This window comes from Petromyzon marinus, unplaced genomic scaffold (assembly GCF_048934315.1).
Source record: "Petromyzon marinus isolate PM22_M1 ecotype Great Lakes invasive population unplaced genomic scaffold, UKy_Petmar_22M1.pri1.0 PM_G_Scaffold_65, whole genome shotgun sequence".
In the NCBI taxonomy this organism is placed as follows: Eukaryota; Metazoa; Chordata; class Hyperoartia; order Petromyzontiformes; family Petromyzontidae; genus Petromyzon; species Petromyzon marinus.
In genome coordinates, this window is record NW_027423019.1 from 715,979 (window position 1) to 740,039 (window position 24,061).

A 24,061-nucleotide genomic window follows, 5' to 3' on the forward strand; every position below is an offset into this window, starting at 1 on the left:
ATATTAACTTAGTAAGATATTAACTTAGTAAGATATTAACTTAGTTAGATATTAACTTAGTAAGATATTAACTTAGTAAGATATTAACTTAGTAAGAGATTAACTTAGTTAGAGATTAACTTAGTTAGATATTAACTTAGTAAGAGATTAACTTAGTAAGAGATGATCTTAGTAAGAGATTAACTTAGTTATAGATTAACTTAGTAAGAGATTAACTTAGTAAGAGATTAACTTAGTTAGATATTAACTTAGTAAGATATTAACTTAGTAAGAGATTAACTTAGTTAAATATTAACTTAGTAAGAGATTAACTTAGTATGAGATTAACTTAGTTAGATATTAACTTAGTTAGAGATTAACTTAGTAAGATATTAACTTTGTAAGATATTAACTTAGTAAGATATTAACTTTGTAAGATATTAACTTAGTAAGAGATTAACTTAGTAAGATATTAACTTAGAGATTAACTTAGTAAGATATTAACTTAGTAAGATATTAACTTAGTAAGATATTAACTTAGTTAGATATTAACTTAGTAAGAGATTAACTTAGTAAGCTATTAACTTAGTAAGATATTAACTTAGTAAGAGATTAACTTAGTAAGATATTAACTTAGTTAGATATTAACTTAGTAAGAGATTAACTTAGTAAGCTATTAACTTAGTAAGATATTAACTTAGTTAGATATTAACTTAGTAAGAGATTAACTTAGTAAGAGATTAACTTAGTTAGAGATAAACTTAGTAATATATTAACTTAGTAAGAGATTAACTTAGTTATTAACTTAGTAAGATATTAACTTAGTTAGATATTAACTTAGTAAGATATTAACTTAGTAAGATATTAACTTAGTAAGATATTAACTTAGATATTAACTTAGTAAGATATTGACTTAGATATTAACTTATTAAGATATTAACTTAGTAAGAGATTAACTTAGTAAGAGATTAACTTAGAGATTAACCTCGTTAGAGATTAACCTCGTTAGAGATTCACCTAGTCAGGGATAACTTAGTAACAGTTATTTCAAAGTAAATAAACAGCAATGGTTTAACACAAAGCAACATTCTGCACACGTTCAACATTCACCAGTCTGGCTCGCTTCAACCAATGCTGGTGAACTGCAAGATGGATCATTACAGGTGAAGGACATTTTTATTTAAACTTTCGTGACTGCAGCGGTCCGTATTCTAACGGTTCTTTCGGTAAAACAAAGTTAACGTACATAGAAAAAAATAATAATCCAAATAAAGCGATTAAAAATATCACGACCTTTCGGTTGCAACACAAGCGTATGACGGACCGCTTTGTGTTTGCGTATCGAAACGTCGTGATGTTTTTAATAACTTTTTTTTCGATCTACGTGGCTTAATTAAAAGATACTCTTTGGTTCTTTCGGTAAAGTCACGTAGGTATACATTTTATATAGAGTATGGATTCCTGCAGTCACGAAAGCTTTAAATCTAGATTTTACTGAAAGAACCATAGAACACAGGCAAGGACCCTATCAGATATGGGTCCTATAACCAAAGGCAACATCGCCCCCTGCCGGCAGATAGCTGTTTAGGTTGTTCTATGGATGAACTCGCCTCTGTCATAGGCACGTGGAATTTCCATTAGCTCAAGGTTGTGTTTACCTTGTGCTGCACAAGGACAAGCTGTCATGAGGGGGTCCCTTAGGCTAAAATGAAGCTGACGCTCAGATCATTTGTTACAGTGTGTGTGCAATATGAATACATTTATAATCTTTCACAACTATCGACATATGCCTTCAGCTAATGTTTGTATCATGTATTTCACTGTATAAAAACATCTAAATACGACAAAAAAACAAAGTGAAATCACGCGTCGCTATGTGCAAATGACTGCGTACAGTGTTAGCATTTTTATATTTGCATGGCACGCCTTAAGTGTACTACATTTCGAGGACAACATTTGCCCTTTGATAGGTCAAAACATGTTTTTTACATTTTAGCACCCGATTTGAAGATGGATTGTAGCCCTTGAACGTCATTGTCCCATAGTTGTGGAGTTGGGTGCTCTATGCAATGCATTTGGATTAATGTGGCTTATTTATAGCACCTCATCTCAAACAACGCGGTGGGCATGTTTACTCTATATTATTAATCTACGTTTTACATTTAATTATTAATGAAAAACACAGTTGCGTAATATGAATATGTACAAAATACATAGCAGTAGTAATGATGGCTACTACAATAATGTACTTCATGAAGGTTGACTAGAGTACATTTTTTATCGTATTTCCCATTGCCATGACAACAAACATTTGTTGCAACATACGTATTGTGGTAGCAATGATGGTCTGCTAGCTTGCAGGGCCATGAGAGAAAGCGGCGGCTTATTGCGGAGGCCTTTATCCAGCAGTGGATCGACCATGGCTGATGACGATCCACTGTAGTACCCTCATCTATACGCAGAAAACGAATCGCTGGTGTGTTGCATGGTGAGGTGGCCCAGACCCTTTCACACGATGCTCTATTTGAAGTTAAACATCATATTCACGTGGAGCCACATCTCCACATTCGATATACAATGTTGCCAGTATCAAACACACCGTAATACCTGCACCTCCAATTAGCACGGTTGGCTACGTACGGCGCGGAACACGCGTACGTGTGTGTCCACACTTCTACACGAGGATAAGTGGACGGAGATAAGCATTGATATTTGGATCCACCAACAACACCCCGCATATCGGTGTGGATAAGAAGAGTTTACAACATGCGCGTTGCTATATGTATGAGTTCCCTAACACAGAAACGGAATTCTTGTTTTGCAAGAATAATGCGAGAATAATGTGATGTTTGTTGTTGTCGTTACAGTGTTCACAAAGGCGTGGAGTCGATGGATGGCTTTGGCCAGTATTCTGGTACGTATACCAATGACTTTCAAGGAAATCTCAAATGCGGCAATTCCTCAGAAAGTAGAGAAGCCAAAGAGAACGTTGGAGGTGAGATAATGAGACTTGGTGTATGAGTACATGTGATGGGTAGTCTCAAATGGTTTTGTTTTATCGTTGAGTAAAGCATCAGTCGCTTCACCAGCATTGGTGCAAGCAAGCTTGAAGATACTCATTGTCGAAACCAATACAGAGCTTGCCTGTGTTGTACCAATGCTGCTGATGGGATGTGCAAATAATACTTTTATATTTTTTTACGTGGAGGCGCATATATGGGAAGGGGTCATAGCTGCTTATTTATGTAGTTACCTATAGTATTCTCCACAATCGTGCTCATTATACGTTTGTGTTAACTGTACATTGCAACCTTCTTCCTAATATTCCGAAGGGACTTTTCAGATTTCTCTTTAATTGTATAATTATGCAATAATAGGGGTTTTCCCCTTTTTTCTGGCAACAAAACTGAAACCTTTTTAACAAGGATTCACGTTACTGCATTAACCACAATAATTACAGTCAAAATGCAAACAAAAAACATACTATGATAATATATGCATTGTCCTTGAAACTGAAAACATATCTCTTTTTTTCCCCAGAAAACTCAGAAGACTTTAGTATCAGTGAAATGCGATCAGTTTCTGAAATTCGTATCCTTTTTGAGATTGCCTCTTTAAAACAAAAAAAATAATCGATCATATCAAGTGAGGGCCCTTGCCTGTAAGATTGGTATTTCACTCACCAGAATTGAGCTTCAACCGGACTAGACTTTGCTTTTTTGTTGTTGCATCAACGCTGCTGAAATTATTCACTCCGAGAAAGACGTGTGGCCGCTCGGATGTGTAATACATCGCCTTATTTTTTTTATATTATGTGCAGGGACAGATATGTGACAGAGGAGTATTGCATGGTTGAAATTTTTGTGCTATTTTTACTATGTTCATTTGTGAACATTCAACAAAATGTATATGAAATTAATGAGTGGACTTCCTTCAGCTGTGTTGCTCTTGAAACGAAGTAAGAACCAACCAGGTAGGTTTCAGCGGTAGAGGGATCAGCTCACAATCTCAAGGTTGTGAAATTCAAATCCTGATTGGAGGTTGACTCAGCCCATTTTCCCTCTGGGGTTAATATAAAATTATTACCACTTTGTTGGGGAAGTCAACTGGTTGTCCTATAAGAATGTGGAATTTCCACCACTGGTTCAGGGCTGTAAACAGGAGTTTAGCACCGCCTCAGTGCTCATTTGAGCAGGAAATCACCGACTTTTTTGTTTACCTTGTTTACCTTAGAAGTGTCTTAGTCTGTCTTCTGGGTTCTTTCGGTAAAGTCACCCACGTAAAAGGGAAATAATAAAATAAAACAATAATATTAAATTCTCACGACGTTTCGGCCACAACACAAGTAACCTTCCTCTGTCTTAGTCTGGTGCTCTATCATTGTGTCATCTATATATTCAGAGTGGTCCAGATGTTTTGTGACCCCCCCCCCCCATTTAATTCACAAAATCTTCATATTTTTAAAGTAAAGTTTCTTCAAAACAGAAATGAATACACAAAGGGGGAAAATGTTACGAGTCAATTAATTGGAGGTCACAAAACATCTGGAGCACCCTTCAGAATATAAATAAGAAACAATAACGTCAATGAAACCACAATAATTAAAATACTTGCTGGATTGTGTGACATTGTGTGTTTTTATGAGCAAAAATGTAGTTATGCTTTCTGAAAAAGGTGTTGAGACTCAGTGAGACTCTCATTGATAAATAAGCGTAACAACGACAATAACCCCAAACAATGCGAATGTACAATTTCCTCATAATAAATGTTAGCACATGTTTGTCTTTGAATAAAGTAACAAAAGTCTCCTTTTTCAGTTATTCTCCATGGGAATTCATAATCCTAAACATATGTTATCCTAAACTTACCTTCAGCGTTGCCTTACAGACATATTTTCAAGGAGTTTCCTTTTTTTAACTCAGTTCAGTCTCGCGTCATGGATGACGTAAGTATATGGCATTTCACACTTAAACAAACGTGTAACTTACGGTTTGATTTCTATGCAGTGATACCAGTTTTGTTTTGCTCGGTACTATACATCTTCATTACTGATGGTAACTATGTCTGTGGAATGTACCAAGAGGGTTGATATTAATGGTCATTACTAAGTGAAACAATCATAAGGTTACAACGTTTAAGATTTCTAGAGGTAATCATACAGGCATATTTAACACGTAGGCTTTCGCGACCAATATTATTCACCATTCTGGCGAATTGCCCGATGATGCTGGATGTAATTTCCAGCGAAACGTCGTACTCAAACTGTAAATGTTGTGGATTCACTCTTCAACACACCGGTGGGCTATAGTAGTGAACTATTTGTCTTTTGTCAACGTGACACTTTTTTGCTGATTGGCCGTGTCAGGTGGTGGAGGGTTACGACACATTTATAAATAACGCGATCTAACCCAAAAACCTTTATTATGAATACATGCATATCATGCAAGCATATGCATGCTACGATGAGGTGACTGAACAGCAGAGTGAGCGGCTCAGAATCTGAAATGTGTGATTTCAAATCTAGGTTGGGGGTTAACTCACCCCATCATCCTATCAGGGTTGATATAATTGGTACCACTTTGTGGATGAGTCAGCAGTGATTACCCAATGGAGAGACAGACTCATCCCCAACTTAACACCGCCTCAATGCTTAATTGTGACTAACTCTGCCGAATTGATAACACTTGCACAACTTCCAAGAGGCAATGACAGTACCTCATATGAATGCTGGAGATGACTTTACACGATGTTTAACAAACTTTGTCTTACATTTTTTTAAAATTAAGATTCTGTACACAAACAGACCTGTAGTGGTTTGTGCTCCGACTGGTTCTGGGAAGACTGTTATTTTTGAGCTGGCCATAATTCGACTCTTAATGGAATGCCAAGGGCCCTCCTACAATGCAAAAGTTATTTATAGTAAGTACGTCTCTTAATTGTTGCATTATACATTGTTGCAATTGCCCACACGGTATTGTATTCGTACAACAGCAAGCACGCTTGATGTAGACCTGTGTGAGCATGAATGTGACGCGCACCCCCTAGTGGCCCCCATCAAGGCACTGTGTCGGGAGAAATTCGAAGACTGGCAGAACAAGTTTGGAGCACTCGGCATTCAGTGCAAAGAGCTTACAGGAGACACGGACGTCGATGACTATTTTGAGACACAAGATGCCCAAATAATATTGACAACACCGGTAAGTGTTGAAAAAATAAATAAGGTGACAATACGCCTCCTTCACGTAGCTGTCCTTCCACATTAAAATTAAGGGTATATTTTTTAGACATCCCATCAGCCACCACACGACCTTCTGGGATCATAATAATTTCAGCAGTATTGGTTCAACACAAGCAATACTCTGGACTGGTTTTGCTTATCACTGTCTCATCAGCAGAGTCAGGCTTTCTTAAGCGTATTTTTCTGAATTGCTCGATGTGTATAGGTGAGGACCCGCTCTGTTAGATATGGGTCCTAGTTTGATGCTAACCTACATAATACGGAACACAACGTAATGTCTCACCTGTGCTCAGGTTTCTCATTGGCTCCCTGTTCACACCCGCATTGAGTTTAACGTTCTCCTACTCGTGTTCGAGGCCTTTAATGGGCTTGCTGCACCTCACATCCAGGAAATTATTCAACCGTACGCTCCGCAAAGTTGATTCAGCCGTACACTCCACCGGGATCTCTCATATCCACCGATAATTCCATACTCGGGTGTGGCACGCTCCCAGAGTATGAACCTGGGGTGACGGGGATCTCTTGTTTGTACATTGTAATGTTTGTATCTCTACTGGGCTCACTGACCTAATTTGTTTGCAGGAAAAATGGGATAGCACAACAAGACAGTGGCACGACAGGTCTCTCGTGCAGGTCGTGAGGCTGTTTCTGATTGATGAGGTAGAGTACATAACTGTATTGTTCTTGGTTTTCCTCGGCATACTTTTGTAAATACAGCGTAAATTGCTTCGATTGACGTCGTTTGGATATTCGTTGTCGCACCTTTCAGGAACGCATCCGCCACGACGTAAACCGGGTTATTCCTTTTTGATTTAAAGCTTTCGTGACTGCAGTAATTCATATTCTTAGCTCTTTCGGTAAAAGTCACCACGTTGAAGGGAAACAATAAAATAATAAAATATATATGGTCGACCATGGTCGAAACGTCGTGAGAATTTTTATTGTTTTATATATATTTTATTATTTTATTGTTCCCCTTCAACGTGAGTTTACCGAAAGAGCTAAGAATACGGGTTATTCCTGCGCACAGTATTGAATTTATAGGAAGCGGCCACAGTGGTGTGATGGTTAGCGCGCTCTGGATTTGCAATCCAATAAAGTGACATAGTTATACAGGGACTCCTTGACTTATGAGATAGACGTGTGCCTGGAAAGGTGCGCGTATCTCAAAATCGCGTATGTTCAATAGCAATTTTCCCAGAAGAAATAATGGTACAGGAGGTGGTTCGGGGATTTCACTCGCACTCGCGGACGTAATCGCTTTTATTATCCTAGCCTATATCAATACAATACATGTACCCACAATATAATACTTTACATTAAAAAGAAAATCACGTAAACTCTCATTTACTTCCTATAAAATAAAGAAATACGGTATTGCTTGTTAAGACGCCGGAGTTGCGGAGGGGATGGATGGAGGCGAGGAGGGAGACAGACTTAGAGTTAATGAATGCTGTACAAGTATAGCACACGAGTTATCGTACCGCACTGGCTGCTGGCAACGCCGTTGGGTCGCGGTGCCAGGCTAGGGTAGCGCATCTCGAGTTGCGGATGACGATATTCCGAAAATTGCCTAGCGTATGTCAATATAAAGTCTAAATACAACGCGCGCGTTATTCCAAAATGACGTACCACAAAAGCAGGTAAACCGAGGATTGCATGCATACGGTTACAGTACCTAATTTGAATATTTGGTCATCGAATTGAGGTGGGAGTACCATGTGTTAATTTTTCGATCATAAAGTTGGACCCATTCAAACAACTTATAAAGAAGTTGTTGGCATTTGTGCCCAGGTGTCTGAGATGTTGGGAATTTCATGGCAAGACAGAACACTGTAAGCAATGCAGAAGTCTGGAAGAATACACGACAGCTCAGTACTTCAGGGTGGTTCATGCGTGCAGGATGGGGAAGGGCCGATTGCCGATACAGGCATTGTAATGGTCTCCACGAGTTTGGACAACTCAAGGAAAAGACCGCTGAGGCAAGATCGTGGGATACTTCGATTAAAAAAAATCATGAAAGTTGCGTCGTGTTATGCTGTGGGTCACGGTGTAGGTACACACGGTAGGGGATGAGTCACGTGGTGCCACCTTGGAGGCTGTGGTCAGCAGAATGAAGACGCTTTATAACCTTGTCCCTCCAACCTCCACAAAGGATGCGCTTCAACCGCTGCATACCTGTGCGGGAGTACGGATCATCGCCCTGTCAGCCACCATTCCCAATATAGAAGATGTGAGTTGGCATACTTATTAAACATTGTTTAAACATATACTGTATCGCTACAATCTTGATTTGAAGCTTTCGTGACTGCAGAAATCCATACACTTGGGTTCTTTCGGTGAAGTCACGTATATATAATTTGTATTTATTTTATACCTACGTGACTTGAGCGAAATAACCAAAGAGTATATATTGCTATAACATTGATTAATAGCCAGGTGGCTCAGTGGTAGAGCGAGCGGCTCGCAATCAGAAGGCTGCGAGTTAAAGTCCTCGTTGGGGGTGCTAACTCGTTCCATGGTCATTCGGGGGTCATTAAAATCAGTATCACTTTGTGGGGGAGTCAATATTGGTTCTACGGATAGATTCTCCCCCGTTATAAGAATGTAGAATGTCCACCGCTGGCTCAGGGCTGTAAACAGGATATGAGCACCGCCTCAATGCTCATTTGAGTATAAAAATAACCTTCATGTCTACTATAAACTAGTTGCATTTAATTTGTAACATCCACTGTTAAAAGGAATTTGTGTCATCTTAATCAAGTTGCACGTGGGCAAATGCCCAGACATTCTTTTTGACTTATATACATAAAATATGGAGAGGTATGAATACCTCTCAATGCATTTAAATTAATATTTGTATATCCTCTACAAATATTGCTGAGGCATCCACCTTTCTCTTTCTAGGTTGCCGAGTGGTTGTCTGATATGGATGGAACGGCAATCTTCGTAAAATTGGATGAAAAGCATCGGCCTGTGAAACTCCGCAAAATCGTGTTGGGATTTCCTTTCTATCGTCTACAGACTGCCTTTAAATTTGACTTGATACTCAACTACAAGCTCGCAAAAATTATACAAACATATTCTGAGCAAAAGCCAACGCTCATTGTGAGTACATGTCCTATTTGTTGTTCCAAGTCAAAATGGCATGATTAGTTTAATTGCATATTTTTTTAAATTTAAATATTTTGCATGCATAGCCCTTAAATATGGAATATGTCAAGGTGTATATGGCCTCCATTGACACATACATAGCAAACAGGAAATGCCATGTGGACAAAAATCTCATGTGTAGCCTTAACAGACTTTTGGGGGAAGTGCTGGTGGAAGTGCTGGTAAGCGAGCACTTATGAAGACCATCATGAGCACACGAGGGGGTGGGTGGGCAGCACCACGCCGGACCGCCTTTGTTTCCCCAATGCTGATGTTTCAGTATCACAGCAGGTACTCATTTGAGGCTGAGTAGACCTAAGGAAGCCCCAGAATTGGTTGAAATATTCACCGTCGCTTTTGATCATGAGCGGGAATCGAACTCGGGTAACAGGGTTTGTAGCACGGTTCACTAACCACCACTCCCCACTTGCATATCTATAACCATGCATATACAATCACACAACGGCAATATCCCCTGTTTAGTCTTTACAAGACTCAGTTTCAGTTTTCTCAGTTTCATTCATTTGGTGTAGAGCCCTGTGAGCCATCCGGCTCTTGAATCGGGTGCAACCGCAACAAACAAAAACATGAACAAGAAAAACATGATTATTCTTAGCTCTTTCGGTAAAGTCACGTTGAAGGGAAACAATAAAATAATAAAATATATAAAAAACAATAAAAAATTCTCACGACGTTTCGACCATAACATAAACGGTCGTCATCAGGTGTGAAAAGCAACGGCAAGAAACATTTGAAAGAAGTGTCGGTTCGCATTAATTAATTTATTTTTGAACGGTGTTTTTATTTATAAAAAAACGTCAGCGCCACGTGCAGCGATTTGGCAGTTTATTTAGAAGGACGAGTCCATCTATGTTCTGAAAAGAGGAGGGGGGAGACGAAAAATTAATGTATGCTGTCTGAAAGCCACCGTAAGCGTGAACAATCAATTAAGACCTGAAATGGTTTATAAAATCCTTCCAATGATTACTAAGCCAGAATTGTGTGCTCCATTTAGAAAGTGTTTCTTTCGTGGACGGTTTGGTAACGCTGGCGCGCAAGCCGTTTAGAAGAGGTGGGTGGCTCTGAAGAGAGCCTTTGGGTTGGTTGAGTGCGCGAGAGATGAAGCCGTAGAGAGTGCGGCCCTGGCGCTTGAGGGCGTAGACCACGTCCGTGGCGGTGACGGCCTCGCGCTGTCTGGGCAAGAAGCATTTAGCGAACACCTGTAGAGGCCATACACATATACGTTTGCGCACACAAAACGTTATAAAAGTATGCATTTATACAATGAATATCACACCTAGTCAAGCGCACATATATAAATATTAAAATGGTTTAGGCCTTAGATATTTCACGTGTATTCCTTTGGAAGCAGGCATACTTTTTAATAGCGTGCATTGAAGGCACCTTGTGGTTATTCTTTTACAGTTCTGTGCGACGAGAAGAAGTGTTCAGCTGGCTGCAGCCACACTGGCTAAAGATGCTAAATTCATGATTGATTTCCAGCACAGGCAGAGGTAGGCGTGGGAATTGGGCTCTACACATATTCGTGTTTCGCAAATGTTCTGTGATTAAGATATTGGTGTAAAAGTAACGGTCAAGGTGCTGTCCTCAAGTTCCTTGTTCGAGCCACTGCTGGTGTTAACCTCCGCTTGAGAGAAAAAAAATATGTTGAATGACTCCAATATCCACGATGATGTTGGTCGCGAAAGCCTACGTGTTAAACTGACTTCATAATTTATTTTGCAATATGAAATACGTACCGAGGCCCCTCATAAGTTTAATCTGGGCCTGATCATAATGCATCTAAGGCCCAGGGAACAAGGTGATCAAGGGGAGATTGACACATGTGATTGTGAAAATTCCACACTTACACTATGGCACCAAGTCCGTCCGTAGTAATATATCACTTGAGAGAGAGATGAGCGTGCAGACACATCATCATCAGCCATGATCAATCCTCTGCTGGATGAAATGCCAACTGATATTTTTTGTTCAGTGTGCTGTGAAGATTTGTGCCGTGGAATAAAAATGCTGAGAAGCACTACTCTAGAGGGATATTGGTCTACTCTTTCACATTGACCAGACGTGTTGGAAGAGGCAGGCGTACCTACACTTTACCCCACTACGCGCGACCTACCAATTTATGTATTTATACACTGCTCGGTGGACAGGGGCAGTGTGGGGGGGGGTTTAAAAGATCGTGCTCGAAGGTGGAATTGATTACAAGTCTAGCGTGCTCACCACTACACCATATATACTGGTCATTTATTGTAATTTCAGACTGCAGAAGCATGCTTCTTGCCTAAAGGATATCAAGTTGAGAGGTAAGCTTGTAAAGCCCTCACTGTTTTTAACGATGATTTAAAATAATTGCATCAAAATATCAAATTCACATTCGCGTAATTTGTTTTATTATTGTTGTAGATTTGCTGATGAAAGGAATTGCATACCATCATGCAGGGGTGGAAACGTCTGATAGAGGAAACATTGAAGATGCTTTCTTGCAAGGAGAACTGCCAGTACTGTGTACGTAAAATATGAGCATATTATTTATTCATGGAGAGATTGTAAATTGATATATGTGTCCATGCATCAGGTTTGCATGTGGCTTTGTGAAATTAGTAGGGGCTGTTATGTGTGCATATTTCAAGATTACAAACCCATACTGATATCTAACAGAGTATCCTTGCCTGTAAGCATCTGGCAGTTCACCATCAATGGTTCAAGCAAACCTGACTGGTGCTGAGACACGGAACGTTGAAACTGATCCAGAGTTCTGCTTGTGTGTTACACCAATGCCGCTGAAATTGTGGTAACTAACAACTGCCTTGTGACCAACCGCATGTCATACATTTGCTGCCAGATACATGATGACAGTATTTTGTAGAGTTCAATATTTTTATGATGACTTATTAACTTCACCGAGTTACTTACGCTATGTTTTGTGCATTGGGGCGGCAGCGCGCTTGACGCTCGTTACAGAGGTTACACAGGTTCGCATTTGGAATATGGCAATCCGTTATGGTTAATACTGCAAGTATATGAATCATAGCATACTTTGTGCCATCTGCTTAAGAGTGGACATTAATTATCCCGTGGCATGATTTGAAGAGAGTAGGCTGTTGTGTGCTGGTGTCGAGGTCCAGATTTGTAAATGTTCCCACAAAATATCCAATCAGGAAGCATATAGCAATATGGCTGTCGCCTGATGAAACTGGTTGTGATTACTGGTGAAACGTCGTACTCAGTTTGTAAATGCTGTGTCTTGGCTCTCCAACACACAACCGGTGTGCTGTACTAGTACACTACACTATACACTACATTATACACTACACTACTATACACTACACTATACACTACATTATACACTACACTACTATACACTACACTACATTATACACTACTATACACTACACTACACACTACACTACACGTTACACTAGTGCTGTACTAGTGACGAATTGGCCACGTTCTGTTTACGTGACAACCCTTACAAGTTGGCTGTGGTGGATGGTGGCGGGTTTTAACGACACATTTATATATATCTAACCCAAAAACGTATATTATGGAGCATATAGCAACATTGCCCCTACTGCGAAACTTCTGCAGAATATGTGCACACACAGCGCCTTTTTTCGTGATTGCCTTGTGATAAAAGAATGGTGCAAATACCGAATGTTTTTATTTGATTTGTCTGCAGTCTCTACAAGTACACTGGCTATGGGTGTAAACCTTCCTGCACACCTGGTCATCGTCAAATCTACCATGCACTACACTGGGGGAGGCATGGTGCAGGAATATGGGGAAACAGATATTCTACAGATGATTGGCAGGGCAGGAAGACCACAGGTAGATGCACATATTCTGACTATATTGGTTCATATATCCTTACTTTTCGGAACTAAATATCCGTTTTCAAAACTTAAATGCATTGTGCACAAATGTATTCTAGTTTATTGGATCCCATCTCTTGAAACCCATCATGTGGACAATATAGCATTTATTTTGAAGAGGTAAAGATTTCTTGCTTATTTGTGCATTGATGTTGGTGCCCATCTACTATATACAGCCCTAAGCCAGGGGTGGACCTCCTTAATTTCAATGGAATGGGAGAGTCTTTCGAAAGGACAACCAATGTTGACTTTTTCACAAAGTGATATTTATTTTATCGACCAAAAGAGGGATGATGGGCTGAGCCGACCTCTAACCGTGAGTTGAACTCACAACCTTCCCATTGCAAGATGGCCGCTCTACCTCTGAGCCACCTGGCTGCTGCTGTTGCTGCAGAGGTAGAGCGGCCTTCCGATTGCAAGATGGCCGCTCACAACCTTCCCATTGCAAGATGGCCGCTCTACCTCTGAGCCACCTGGCTGCTGCTGCTGCTGCTGCAGGATGAAGTGAACTGTTGCACTATTCTTGCTCAATTATGAATGTGTCATAGCATGTTCACCATTTGTTAAAACATATACATGTGCTTTTATTTAGCAAAATAGCAAAGCGTCAATTCCAATAGGCTAACAAGCACAAGTAATAGATCATAGACGCGTGTCGCCATGCTGGAAGTGGGGAGCGGTAGTGTAGCGGTGAGCGCGCTGCGTTATAAAGCCCGAGTGACGATTATCTTAACCGGACCTGGTGCTGGCCACCCACCCCCTCGTGTGCTGTGCTTGCCTTCATAGGTGTTCGCTAACGGCACTCGCCCCAACAGCCAGTTAAGGCTCTATGGGGGATCTTTGTATGTTGTAGTAGTATATACCTGTGGTAGCAAGGGTTTGTGGATTTTATTTTTTTATTTAAAGCTTTCGTGACTGCAGTAATTCATATTCTTAGCTCTTTCGGTAAAGTCACGTTGAAGGGAGACAATATATATTGTAAAGTCACGTTGAAGGGAAACAATATATATTGTTTCCTTTCAACGTGACTTTACCGAAAGGTTTGTGGATTGTGCATATTTGTGTGTCATACCCACTAGAGATGGCAGTACAGAAAGTTGGTTATGAACCCATATGTGTGAACCTGCGTGTTTCCCCCAGGAAGTTTCGTTTCCTCCTAAACACAAAACATATCCAAATAAATCAGGCAAATATTTCAATGCAGGATCCATCTGCATTTCCTGAGACTCATTAAAGATTTTCCTGCATTTAGCTCATTATTAGTATGGCTATTTATCTATTTTTGATGTGAAGTAACATACGTGATATCGTTTACAGTTTGATGTTTCAGCCACTGCGGTGATATTGACAAGAAATGAATTGAAAGAAAAATATGAACAAATGCTAAGTGGGACCCAGAAACTAGAAAGCAGGTAGGACAATAACGGCAGTTTTGTTATTATATGTATATATTGGACATGAACATGTACATATTTGTGAACGTTATGTATAAAGTCAGCATCGGCATACACTGCCCGCTGAAGGCCTTCTTAGCCGTAAACATCCTTCACAGTCCAGTGATACAACAATCCACGTGTTCCATTACCTTGGCTACCACTCCATCGTTAGTTTTGAGCACTGGCCATCATTCCTACTCGTGACATGTCCTGCCCAAGCTTACTTATTTTTCTTCATAGCTTTGATGCCTCTAACTTGCATGTCTGGTATGTCATCAAAAACAGACGCTGCTTCTTCTTGTTCATGCTTTCTCCCTCTCTTCCCTCCCCTCTCATTACCCCGATATCTTGGCTCCAGTGACTCCTCCGCCTTAAGTCTTTGATGCATAAAAATGCTGTGACAAAACAGAGGTTATGCTTCTCGGCTCCGTGCACTCAACTTCAGCTCATCACCCACAGTAACAGACACAACGTTGGTGGCTTCTGTGACCTTGCTCCGAAGTTTGAGACCTATTTGAAAAGTGAAAAGTGAAATTCAGAAGTGATTTTTTTCACCTTCAAAGTATTGTCAGCACGACATCATGCTTGTCAAACTATTATGCAGATAATTTGGATAATGCGTCTCTTCTCTCTTGTCGATTATTGCCATGCCACCTTGTTCGTCGGCATGCCTCCTGCAAGAGTTCTCAATAGGCTAAAATTCTAGATTTGAAGCTTTCGTGATTGCAAGGATCCATACTCTTTGGTTCTATTCGGTAAAGTCACGTAGGTAAAAAATAAAACAACAAAAATCACGACGTTTCGGCCACAACACAAGCGGCCTTCATCAGGTGAAGGGATCAGGCTGTCTCGAGGACAGCGCTGAAGTGGAACACAGCCACGCTTAAAGGTCGCGGTCTGAGCGTGGCTGTGTTTCACTCCAGCGCTGTCCTCGAGACAGCCTGATCCCTTCACCTGATGAAGGACGCTTGTGTTGTGGCCGAAACGTCGTGATTTTTTTGTTGTTTTATTTTTTACCTACGTGACTTTTACCGAATAGAACCAAAGAGTATAATCGGCTGAAATGTTTCCACAACGCAGCTTGCCTGACTCCTGCCTCTAACCGCTTCATCCGAATATATCACACATGTTCTGGAATCTCTACTTTGGCTCTTGGTGAATCTCAGAGTCGACTCTGAGATCGTGTTACTGGCCTATAAAGCACCCACCTACCTTTGGGACTTTTTGAATCCCAGTATTCTATCTCACAATCTACATTTCATGGATTCCAGTCCTCTCTGCATCCCAAAGATGAGACAGCACTCCAAGGGCGATTGGGCCTTCTGCTGTATGGTTCCCCATCTGTGGAATGCCCCCCCCCCCCAGCCATATTTGTGATTTTGGGCATTGTCGATGTTATTAAGTCACGATTGAAAACTGACGCCCATACTATTTCTTTGGAACACTAGACCAATTACTTAGTGCAAAGTATTAAATGTTGACATTTTCACATGTAACAGCACTTTGGTTCTTTTGAGGAGAAGTACCACATCAAAATAAACATTTATTTTGTATTATACTGTCTTGTTCAGGATCTTCACATTTTCACGCTGTAATGAAAACTTTCTCAATTGATTTCAAGATACGTTCAGAATGATGTGTTTTTTTTCCCACATTTTGTGAATTTCCATCAATCAGCTTCCCCTCTGCAACTTCCATGTTCCCATTGCTATAAAGTAGCTACCGTGAATTTGTAAACACCTTCGGTCTCCTGCAGTTTGCACATGAATTTAACAGAGCACCTCAATGCGGAGATTGTACTGCACACGATCACAGATGTCAACGTGGCATTGGATTGGATCCGATCCACATTCCTGTACATTCGGGCACTCAAAAACCCAAAGTATTACAGTAAGAAATGCATTTACAATTCAAAATTAAAACATACAATATTCGCGTGATTATACTATCGCAATGTGTGCGATAGTATAATCACCAGGTTCCAATTATGTATATAAAAAGAATAACAATAAACATGAGTAGGTGTATTGGAAAAGGTTGAGTTACCTATTCGTGCATTTATTTCAGAAAATTATCAAGAACATACATGTGTTCTTGAGTAGTATAGGTATTTTGGAAGGATGTATATACATGTGTATCCTATTAATTTTCAAAATGTATTTGAGTGAACGACACTTATTCGAATGAAACACAAAATAACGTGATGTATATTATGCAGGTTTGTGTAGAGCGAAGACCAATATAAAACAGAGAGGGCCCTTGCCTGTAAACACCTGGCAGTTCGTTTAACACGTAGGCTTTCGGGACCAATATAATCCATAATAGTTTTTTTAATACTGTATATAAATGTGTCGATAAACCCACCACCACCCTGATGAAGCTAGCTGTAATTACTGGCGAAAAGTCGTACTCAGTTTGTAAATGTTGTGGCTCTGCAACACATCGGTGTGCTGTACTAGTACACTACACTATACACTACATTATACACTACACTATACACTACACTATACACTACACTATACACTACTATACACTACACTATACACTACACACTAGTGCTGTACTAGTGATGAATTGGCACGTTCTGTTTACGTGGCAACCCTTATTAGTTGGCTGTATCGGGTGGTGGCGGGTTTTAACGACACACATTTCTATATTTACGCGATCTCACCCAAAAAAACTATATTATGGATCTGGCAGTTCACCTGCATTGGCTCACACAATCCTGACTTGACACTGAATTGCAAAACCGGTCCACAGTTTTGCTTGTGTTGAACCAATGCACTAAAACATTGTGTGAAACCATCTTTGGGTATTTTGAGCCATTATGCCTTTGCATAGATCAGCTATTGTAATATAAAACAGTAATTTTAGCTGTAATTACATTTCACGTTTGGGGCTTTCAAAAATATTATGAGCTGACTGGAGGAAATAACACGTTTGAATGTTCTTAAGTACAAAGGACACAATTACGGTATGTTTGTAAGGAGTGAATGTTAAACATTCTGACAATTTAGAGTTCGTTCATTGACATCAAATGTTTACATAGTTTTGACTTTGACTATGACAAGATATTCAACTGTTAAAGCCATTTTAAGTACATCTCAAGCAATGCATAAAAAGGCAGCATACTGAAAAATAAATGTACTCTGTACGAATCACTGATACAGAATTTGACGCTGGTCTGAACAAAGAGGACATTGAGAAGCAACTTCTGCAAGGTATAGTGATATTAACATAATCGAACATCAAACTGTAATTTTACTGGAATAATAGACAATTTGAAACTGAGAGAAATACAACTGCTTGCTTGTGTTTTTCGTACGTTACTGTCTTCAGCCACCACGCGACAGGTCAAGACACTTCTGTCTTTGATTCTTCCCCTGGTACTGATGCTTTACAGTCCTTGTGAATTCCCTCCCACGGTCTCACTTCTCAAGCTCTTACAACCTTGCTCAATTCAAGAAACCTGTCTACTTGTTAGAAGATGAAACACTGAGAATAAAACCCATATACGCAGCCTCTGAAAGAGCCAGTTGGTCAATTCAAGTTGTTCCTTGTGTTTCCACTACAAGCAGCATGATTTTCAATGATTTAAAATTGAGACAAATTGAACGTTGATTTGAAGCTTTCGTGACTGCAGGAATCCAGACTCAGTAGACAAAATAAAATAAAACAAAACATCATAAATATCACGACGTTTCGATCGCAACACAACAAGCGGTCGTCCTCGGGCGGAAAAAATAATAATTCAGCAGTGTGAACAGCTGAACCAGCGAGAGAGCTTTCGTGACTCAGGAAGGCTACTTGTGTTGTGGCCGAAACGTCGCGAGAATTTTATTGTATTATGTTTTATTTTTGTTATTGTATTTCCATTCTACGTGGTGACTTTGCCGAAAGAACCAAGCAGATGAGCTCTCTCGCAGCTCTCTCGCTGGTTCAGCTGTTTCACTGATGGAGGATTTTTTTCCGCCTGAGGGCGACCGCTTGTTGTGTTGCGATCGAAACTTCGTGATTTATTATTTGTCAGTTTAATTAAATTTTTCTACCTACGTGACTTCACCGAAAGAACCAATGAGTATGAGACGCATTGATTTTTCTTTAATTGTATTTATTTAACGATCGTTATGTCAAAATAATTAAGCTGACAATATGCCTTCTTCCCATATATGTCTCTCCGCATAAAAAGTAGAATCATTGTTTTTAACATATCCAATCAGCCACACGGCCTTCTGGGATTGAATATTTTCAGCAGCAACAAACAATCTGGACCGGTTTCGACATTCAATGTATAAGCAGTCAGGCTTGTTTGAAGCAATACTTGTGACCTGCCAGACATGAATAGGCAATTATCTACTCTGTTAGCTATGAATGTTTTAAGCAGATTTTAGATTTTAGTGGAGAGACAAATATGGGAAGGCATAATACCTGCTTAGTTAATTTGTTGTCTTGTCCACAACGACGTTAATGTTTCGTTTACATTATTTATTTCAGAACTATGCTTAGAGAGTTTGAACTCGCTGGCAGCTTACAAGCTAATTTGTATGCAGAATGGGGATATTAAGCCAACAGGTAAATAATCCTTCTGCTGAAACAGCATATCATGACGTGTTTGTTCGCTTTATTTGTGACGAAAAAACACGTCATTTCACATTTTCATGTTGTGTATAGCGTCCAGTCGTCAATGCAAATCGGCATCTCAGAACGTGCTGTAGAATTTGTCACGTGCACAGGTTCCTAACGGAGGCACGGGGAGGGGGGGACCCCCAGACAAGAATGGGGGGCAGTGAGAACCTTCGCCAACTATTGCCCGAGCCCTGGTGCTGCTTATGTTGGGATGTGTCGCCAACTCCATTAATTGATGAGTGTCTGTGCATGGAAAAACCCCACGTGTGCAAGGGGTGGTAACTCAATATCTGTGCGTATGGATATAATGAATTTGCTCTCCCGCCATACCCCTGGCAAGCCAAGGATATGGCGATCTTGGCGACCTTGGGAAGGGAGTTTTACCAATTTGTGTTTGATCCAACAACCCTGCATTACAGGCACGATGTATAGCCGCCACCAGCACCCTGGCATTTAATTACAGTTTATTTTAACATATCATGGGACCTCCTTTGCCTTTGTTTTCATGTGTTTTGCTATTTTAACAAAACATGGTTTGATATTGTCCAGATGTTGGTAGATTGATGGCTTACTACTACGTGGCATTTGATACCATCAAGCTGTTTGGCACAATACAGGGCTCGGAAGCCGTGCAAGACCTGGTAAGTGAGGTCACAGGGTTGGTTTCTCATTGTTCCACATCACCATCGACTTACGTTAACAAGGCTTGCTGCGGCAATGTCCCCTTACTTAGCAGACGATCGAGACCCCTGAAAGGGTTCGTGACAACGCATTGCAGGTGGTGACTGTAATGATGTTAACAGACAAGGATATGTGTGTGTATGTGACACATAGCAAACAACCACAACGACTCACAGCAGTGGATTTGACAAGCGGCTGTAAATTATCATTTTGGATGTTTGACAATAGGCCGTGAATTATTTTGTAAGAAACAAATTAATAAGCGGACTTACAATTGTGCAGATAATTGAGCAGTTTTTAGCCATGTTTGGCGATCATCATCGTTTGTATCTATACAGTGCACCTTATTGGAGTAAGGATACCGTCTCATTTTAGTTTTACTTACAAAGACAGACTTTTAGTTTATTACTGCATACATCGTTGCTGACAATTCTATCAATCGGTGTGCGTCTGGCACAAGGTTCAACTAACACCTACGTTTTAAGACATAATCAATGCATCGTACAGCGGCATTCAGAACCAAGTCAAAGTGATTTCCTGCTCAAATGAGCACTGAGGTTATCCATCTACCGTTGACAGCCCTGAGGCTATCGTGGAGAATCCACAATCCTATGACAGGGGTCTCTCTGCAGCGCAACCACCGTTGACTTACTAACAGAGTGCTGCTCATGTTATCAAACTCGGAGGGAAGGTGGGTTGAGTCAACTCATCAGCAGTATTTGAACTTGGAGCCTGCCGTCTGTGAGCCACTCACTTACACTAGTTGAGCCACCAGGTCATAACTCCCGCGTGTATTTTACAAGAGAGTATTTTTGCGATTAGCAATTAGCTGAATTGATACATTTTGCTCCTGATCTCTTTGGACACATTTTCGGTTCAGGACACCTTGTATTGTAAATGTTTTGGAGGTTTGTAATTGCCGTTAAATACCGATTTGTTCCCGTAATGGATGTGGGTTTAGTGTCAGGGCAGATTTGGGAGCTCACCGTGTGTCTATTGTGCAGCAGCTGCGGGATTCTGACGGAGGGTGGAATTCTTTTTCAATTCTGTGTAGTAGTAGCATCAATGATTTTGGCCATGATGATGACATCTTGATCTTTGACCTTCTTTACAGGTGACTCTTATCTCAAGCTGTCGAGAGTATAAAGACATCACGCTCCGTGTTAATGAGAAGAAAACCCTGAACACATTGAACTTGGCCAAAAAGCACACGATACGGTAACAATCAGTGACACGTCACCAAATAACCATTAGCATCGTCGTAAAGAATGGAAGAAGAAAAAAATAATAAGCGTACAATATGCCTCCTTCACATATCTGTCCATCCACATAAAATAATACATATATTTTACACATCCTATCAACCACGTGGAATTATGGGAGTGCATCATTTCAGCAGACTTGGTATCACACAACCAAACTCTGGACTGGTTTTGTCATTCCGTATCTCATCAGAAGTCACTTTTGTTTAAACCAATGTAGGTGAATTGCCATATGTAAATATACAATTATGCATACTGTGTATTGGTAAAGTTACATTACAATAAATTGCAATTTTTATATGGTATATTTGGCCAGTTTGAAGAATGTTAGGTATTTGTTTTAAGATCCTGTGTTAATGTCATTACATTTTTTGGAATAAAAATCCAGAACCTACACTGGAATAATCTTGAAAGTTTCATATCAAATGTTTTTTCTTCTTTGGTTCTTTCGGTAAAGTCACGTAGAATTATAATAAAATAATAAATTGATAAAATAAAATAACACAATAATATTCTCACGACGTTTCGGCCACAACACAAGCGGCCTTCATCAGGTGAAGGCGGCGAGACTGTCTGGTAGGACAGCGCTGGAGTGAAAGAGCCACGTTCAGATACGGCCTTTAAGCTGTGTGAGAGGAACAAAGCGCCTTGACAAAGGAATTAGCATATAATTTAGCATTGAAATGGCTGAATGATTAGCTTGTGACTGGTCACAGAAATAGCTATGTTAAAAGTTAAAGCATACACACCCGCAGAGGCACCCATTATTAAAGGGATTAGCATAGAATTTAGCATTGAAATAGCTAAGTTAAGGCATACACATCTTGACAATGGAATTAGCATAGAATTTAGCATTGAGATAGCTGAGTGGTTAGCTTGTACCTGCTGCAGAAATAGAGCTTGTACCTGCTGCAGAAATAGCTACGTTAAAGTCAGAGCATACACATTCACCGAGGCCCTTAGTACAAATCAAACAGGAGAATTTAGCATTGAAATAACTAGGCGAATCCAGCATTGAAACAACTGAGTGATTAGCTAGTGACTGGTCACAGAAATGACTACACATCTGAGCTATTCACAGTACTATATAGTGAACCAATAAAAACTAAAATATAAATTACCTTCATGTTATCAATAAACTCTATATTCTCCAATCAGCTAAGCTACCAACAATAAGTCGTTATATATCACAATGCTATATGGCGGAAAAATGGGTGGATTCTTACCCTCAAATGTCAGCACCACGGATAGCTACGGGTCCCGTTCAGACGGACGAGTTCGTCCATGGTCGGAACAGAGGAGGGGGAGAGAGACAGCTGCGAGGCCCTAGTATGCTCCATATTGTAAAACTATACCATTAACCGTGGTGTGAGAGGTATTAAGAGGCAATGCTGGCGAAATAGCTGCGGTCTAGTATAGTTTTACAATATGGAGCATACTAGGGCCTCGCAGCTGTCTCTCTCCCCCTCCTCTGTTCCGACCATGGACGAACTCGTCCGTCTGAACGGGACCCGTAGCTATCCGTGGTGCTGAAATTTGAGGGTAAGAATCCACCCATTTTTTCGCCATATAGCATTGTGATATATAACGACTTATTGTTGGTAGCTTAGCTGATTGGAGAATATAGAGTTTATTGATAACATGAAGGTAATTTATATTTTAGTTTTTATTGGTTCACTATATAGTACTGTGAATAGCTCAGATGTGTAGTCATTTCTGTGACCAGTCACTAGCTAATCACTCAGTTGTTTCAATGCTGGATTCGCCTAGTTATTTCAATGCTAAATTCTCCTGTTTGATTTGTACTAAGGGCCTCGGTGAATGTGTATGCTCTGACTTTAACGTAGCTATTTCTGCAGCAGGTACAAGCTCTATTTCTGCAGCAGGTACAAGCTAACCACTCAGCTATCTCAATGCTAAATTCTATGCTAATTCCATTGTCAAGATGTGTATGCCTTAACTTAGCTATTTCAATGCTAAATTCTATGCTAATCCCTTTAACAATGGGTGCCTCTGCGGGTGTGTATGCTTTAACTTTTAACATAGCTATTTCTGTGACCAGTCACAAGCTAATCATTCAGCCATTTCAATGCTAAATTATATGCTAATTCCTTTGTCAAGGCGCTTTGTTCCTCTCACATAGCTTAAAGGCCGTATCTGAACGTGGCTCTTTCACTCCAGCGCTGTCCTACCAGACAGTCTCGCCCCCTTCACCTGATGAAGGCTGCTTGTGTTGTGGCCGAAACGTCGTGAGAATATTGTGTTATTTTATTTTATCAATTTATTATTTTATTATCATTCTACGTGACTTTACCGAAAGAACCAAAGAAGATTAATCATTGCAGTCACGAAAGCTTTAAATCGAAATCAAATGTTTTATCGGTCTAAATTTTTTTTTCTAATTGTTTAATTTAAAAGGTTTCTCGGATAGTGAAACATCAAGTGTGAAAACATTTACATATTTGAGACAATAGTAGTTGTGAATGTATTACGTATTTCAAAATATTGTATGGATAAGCGAATGGGGTTTAAGTCTGTATTCGCACATTTTAAGTGTATATTGTATATTCAGTGTGTATTAGTTATTTGGACAAACCATTATGAGTGAATCTGAATGCTTCTGTCATTTCAGATTTCCAATGTCCGGTAAAATAAAAACCAGTGAAATGAAAATAAACTGGTAAGTACAGCTATGATTTCAATGCTCCTGTTAAGATAACATATACGTACATTTGGAGTTGGTTATGAACTTTCTTTATACTTAGCAACGCAACTTCGTGTTTAGGGTTTTAA

General features: G+C 39.9%; 1 protein-coding gene across 1 annotated transcript in view; it reads left to right on the forward strand.

The window, feature by feature from the left end:
* The first annotated feature begins 863 nt into the window (after nt 1-863).
* Nucleotides 864-24,061, forward strand: part of LOC142919880 (putative ATP-dependent DNA helicase HFM1) — a 34,683-nt gene continuing 11,485 nt past the window's right edge. Inside the window, exons 1-20 of the mRNA XM_076062557.1 lie at nt 864-1,142; nt 2,847-2,974; nt 3,520-3,570; nt 4,854-4,924; nt 5,766-5,898; nt 6,025-6,176; nt 6,800-6,877; nt 8,274-8,450; nt 9,125-9,325; nt 10,796-10,884; nt 11,651-11,694; nt 11,795-11,896; nt 13,071-13,219; nt 14,581-14,675; nt 16,456-16,589; nt 17,870-17,920; nt 19,194-19,271; nt 19,875-19,966; nt 21,121-21,224; nt 23,901-23,948. Of these exons, the coding sequence (XP_075918672.1) occupies nt 1,111-1,142; nt 2,847-2,974; nt 3,520-3,570; nt 4,854-4,924; nt 5,766-5,898; nt 6,025-6,176; nt 6,800-6,877; nt 8,274-8,450; nt 9,125-9,325; nt 10,796-10,884; nt 11,651-11,694; nt 11,795-11,896; nt 13,071-13,219; nt 14,581-14,675; nt 16,456-16,589; nt 17,870-17,920; nt 19,194-19,271; nt 19,875-19,966; nt 21,121-21,224; nt 23,901-23,948 (2,009 nt within the window). The 5' untranslated portion in view covers nt 864-1,110. The remainder of the gene's footprint in view (nt 1,143-2,846; nt 2,975-3,519; nt 3,571-4,853; nt 4,925-5,765; nt 5,899-6,024; nt 6,177-6,799; nt 6,878-8,273; nt 8,451-9,124; nt 9,326-10,795; nt 10,885-11,650; nt 11,695-11,794; nt 11,897-13,070; nt 13,220-14,580; nt 14,676-16,455; nt 16,590-17,869; nt 17,921-19,193; nt 19,272-19,874; nt 19,967-21,120; nt 21,225-23,900; nt 23,949-24,061) is intronic.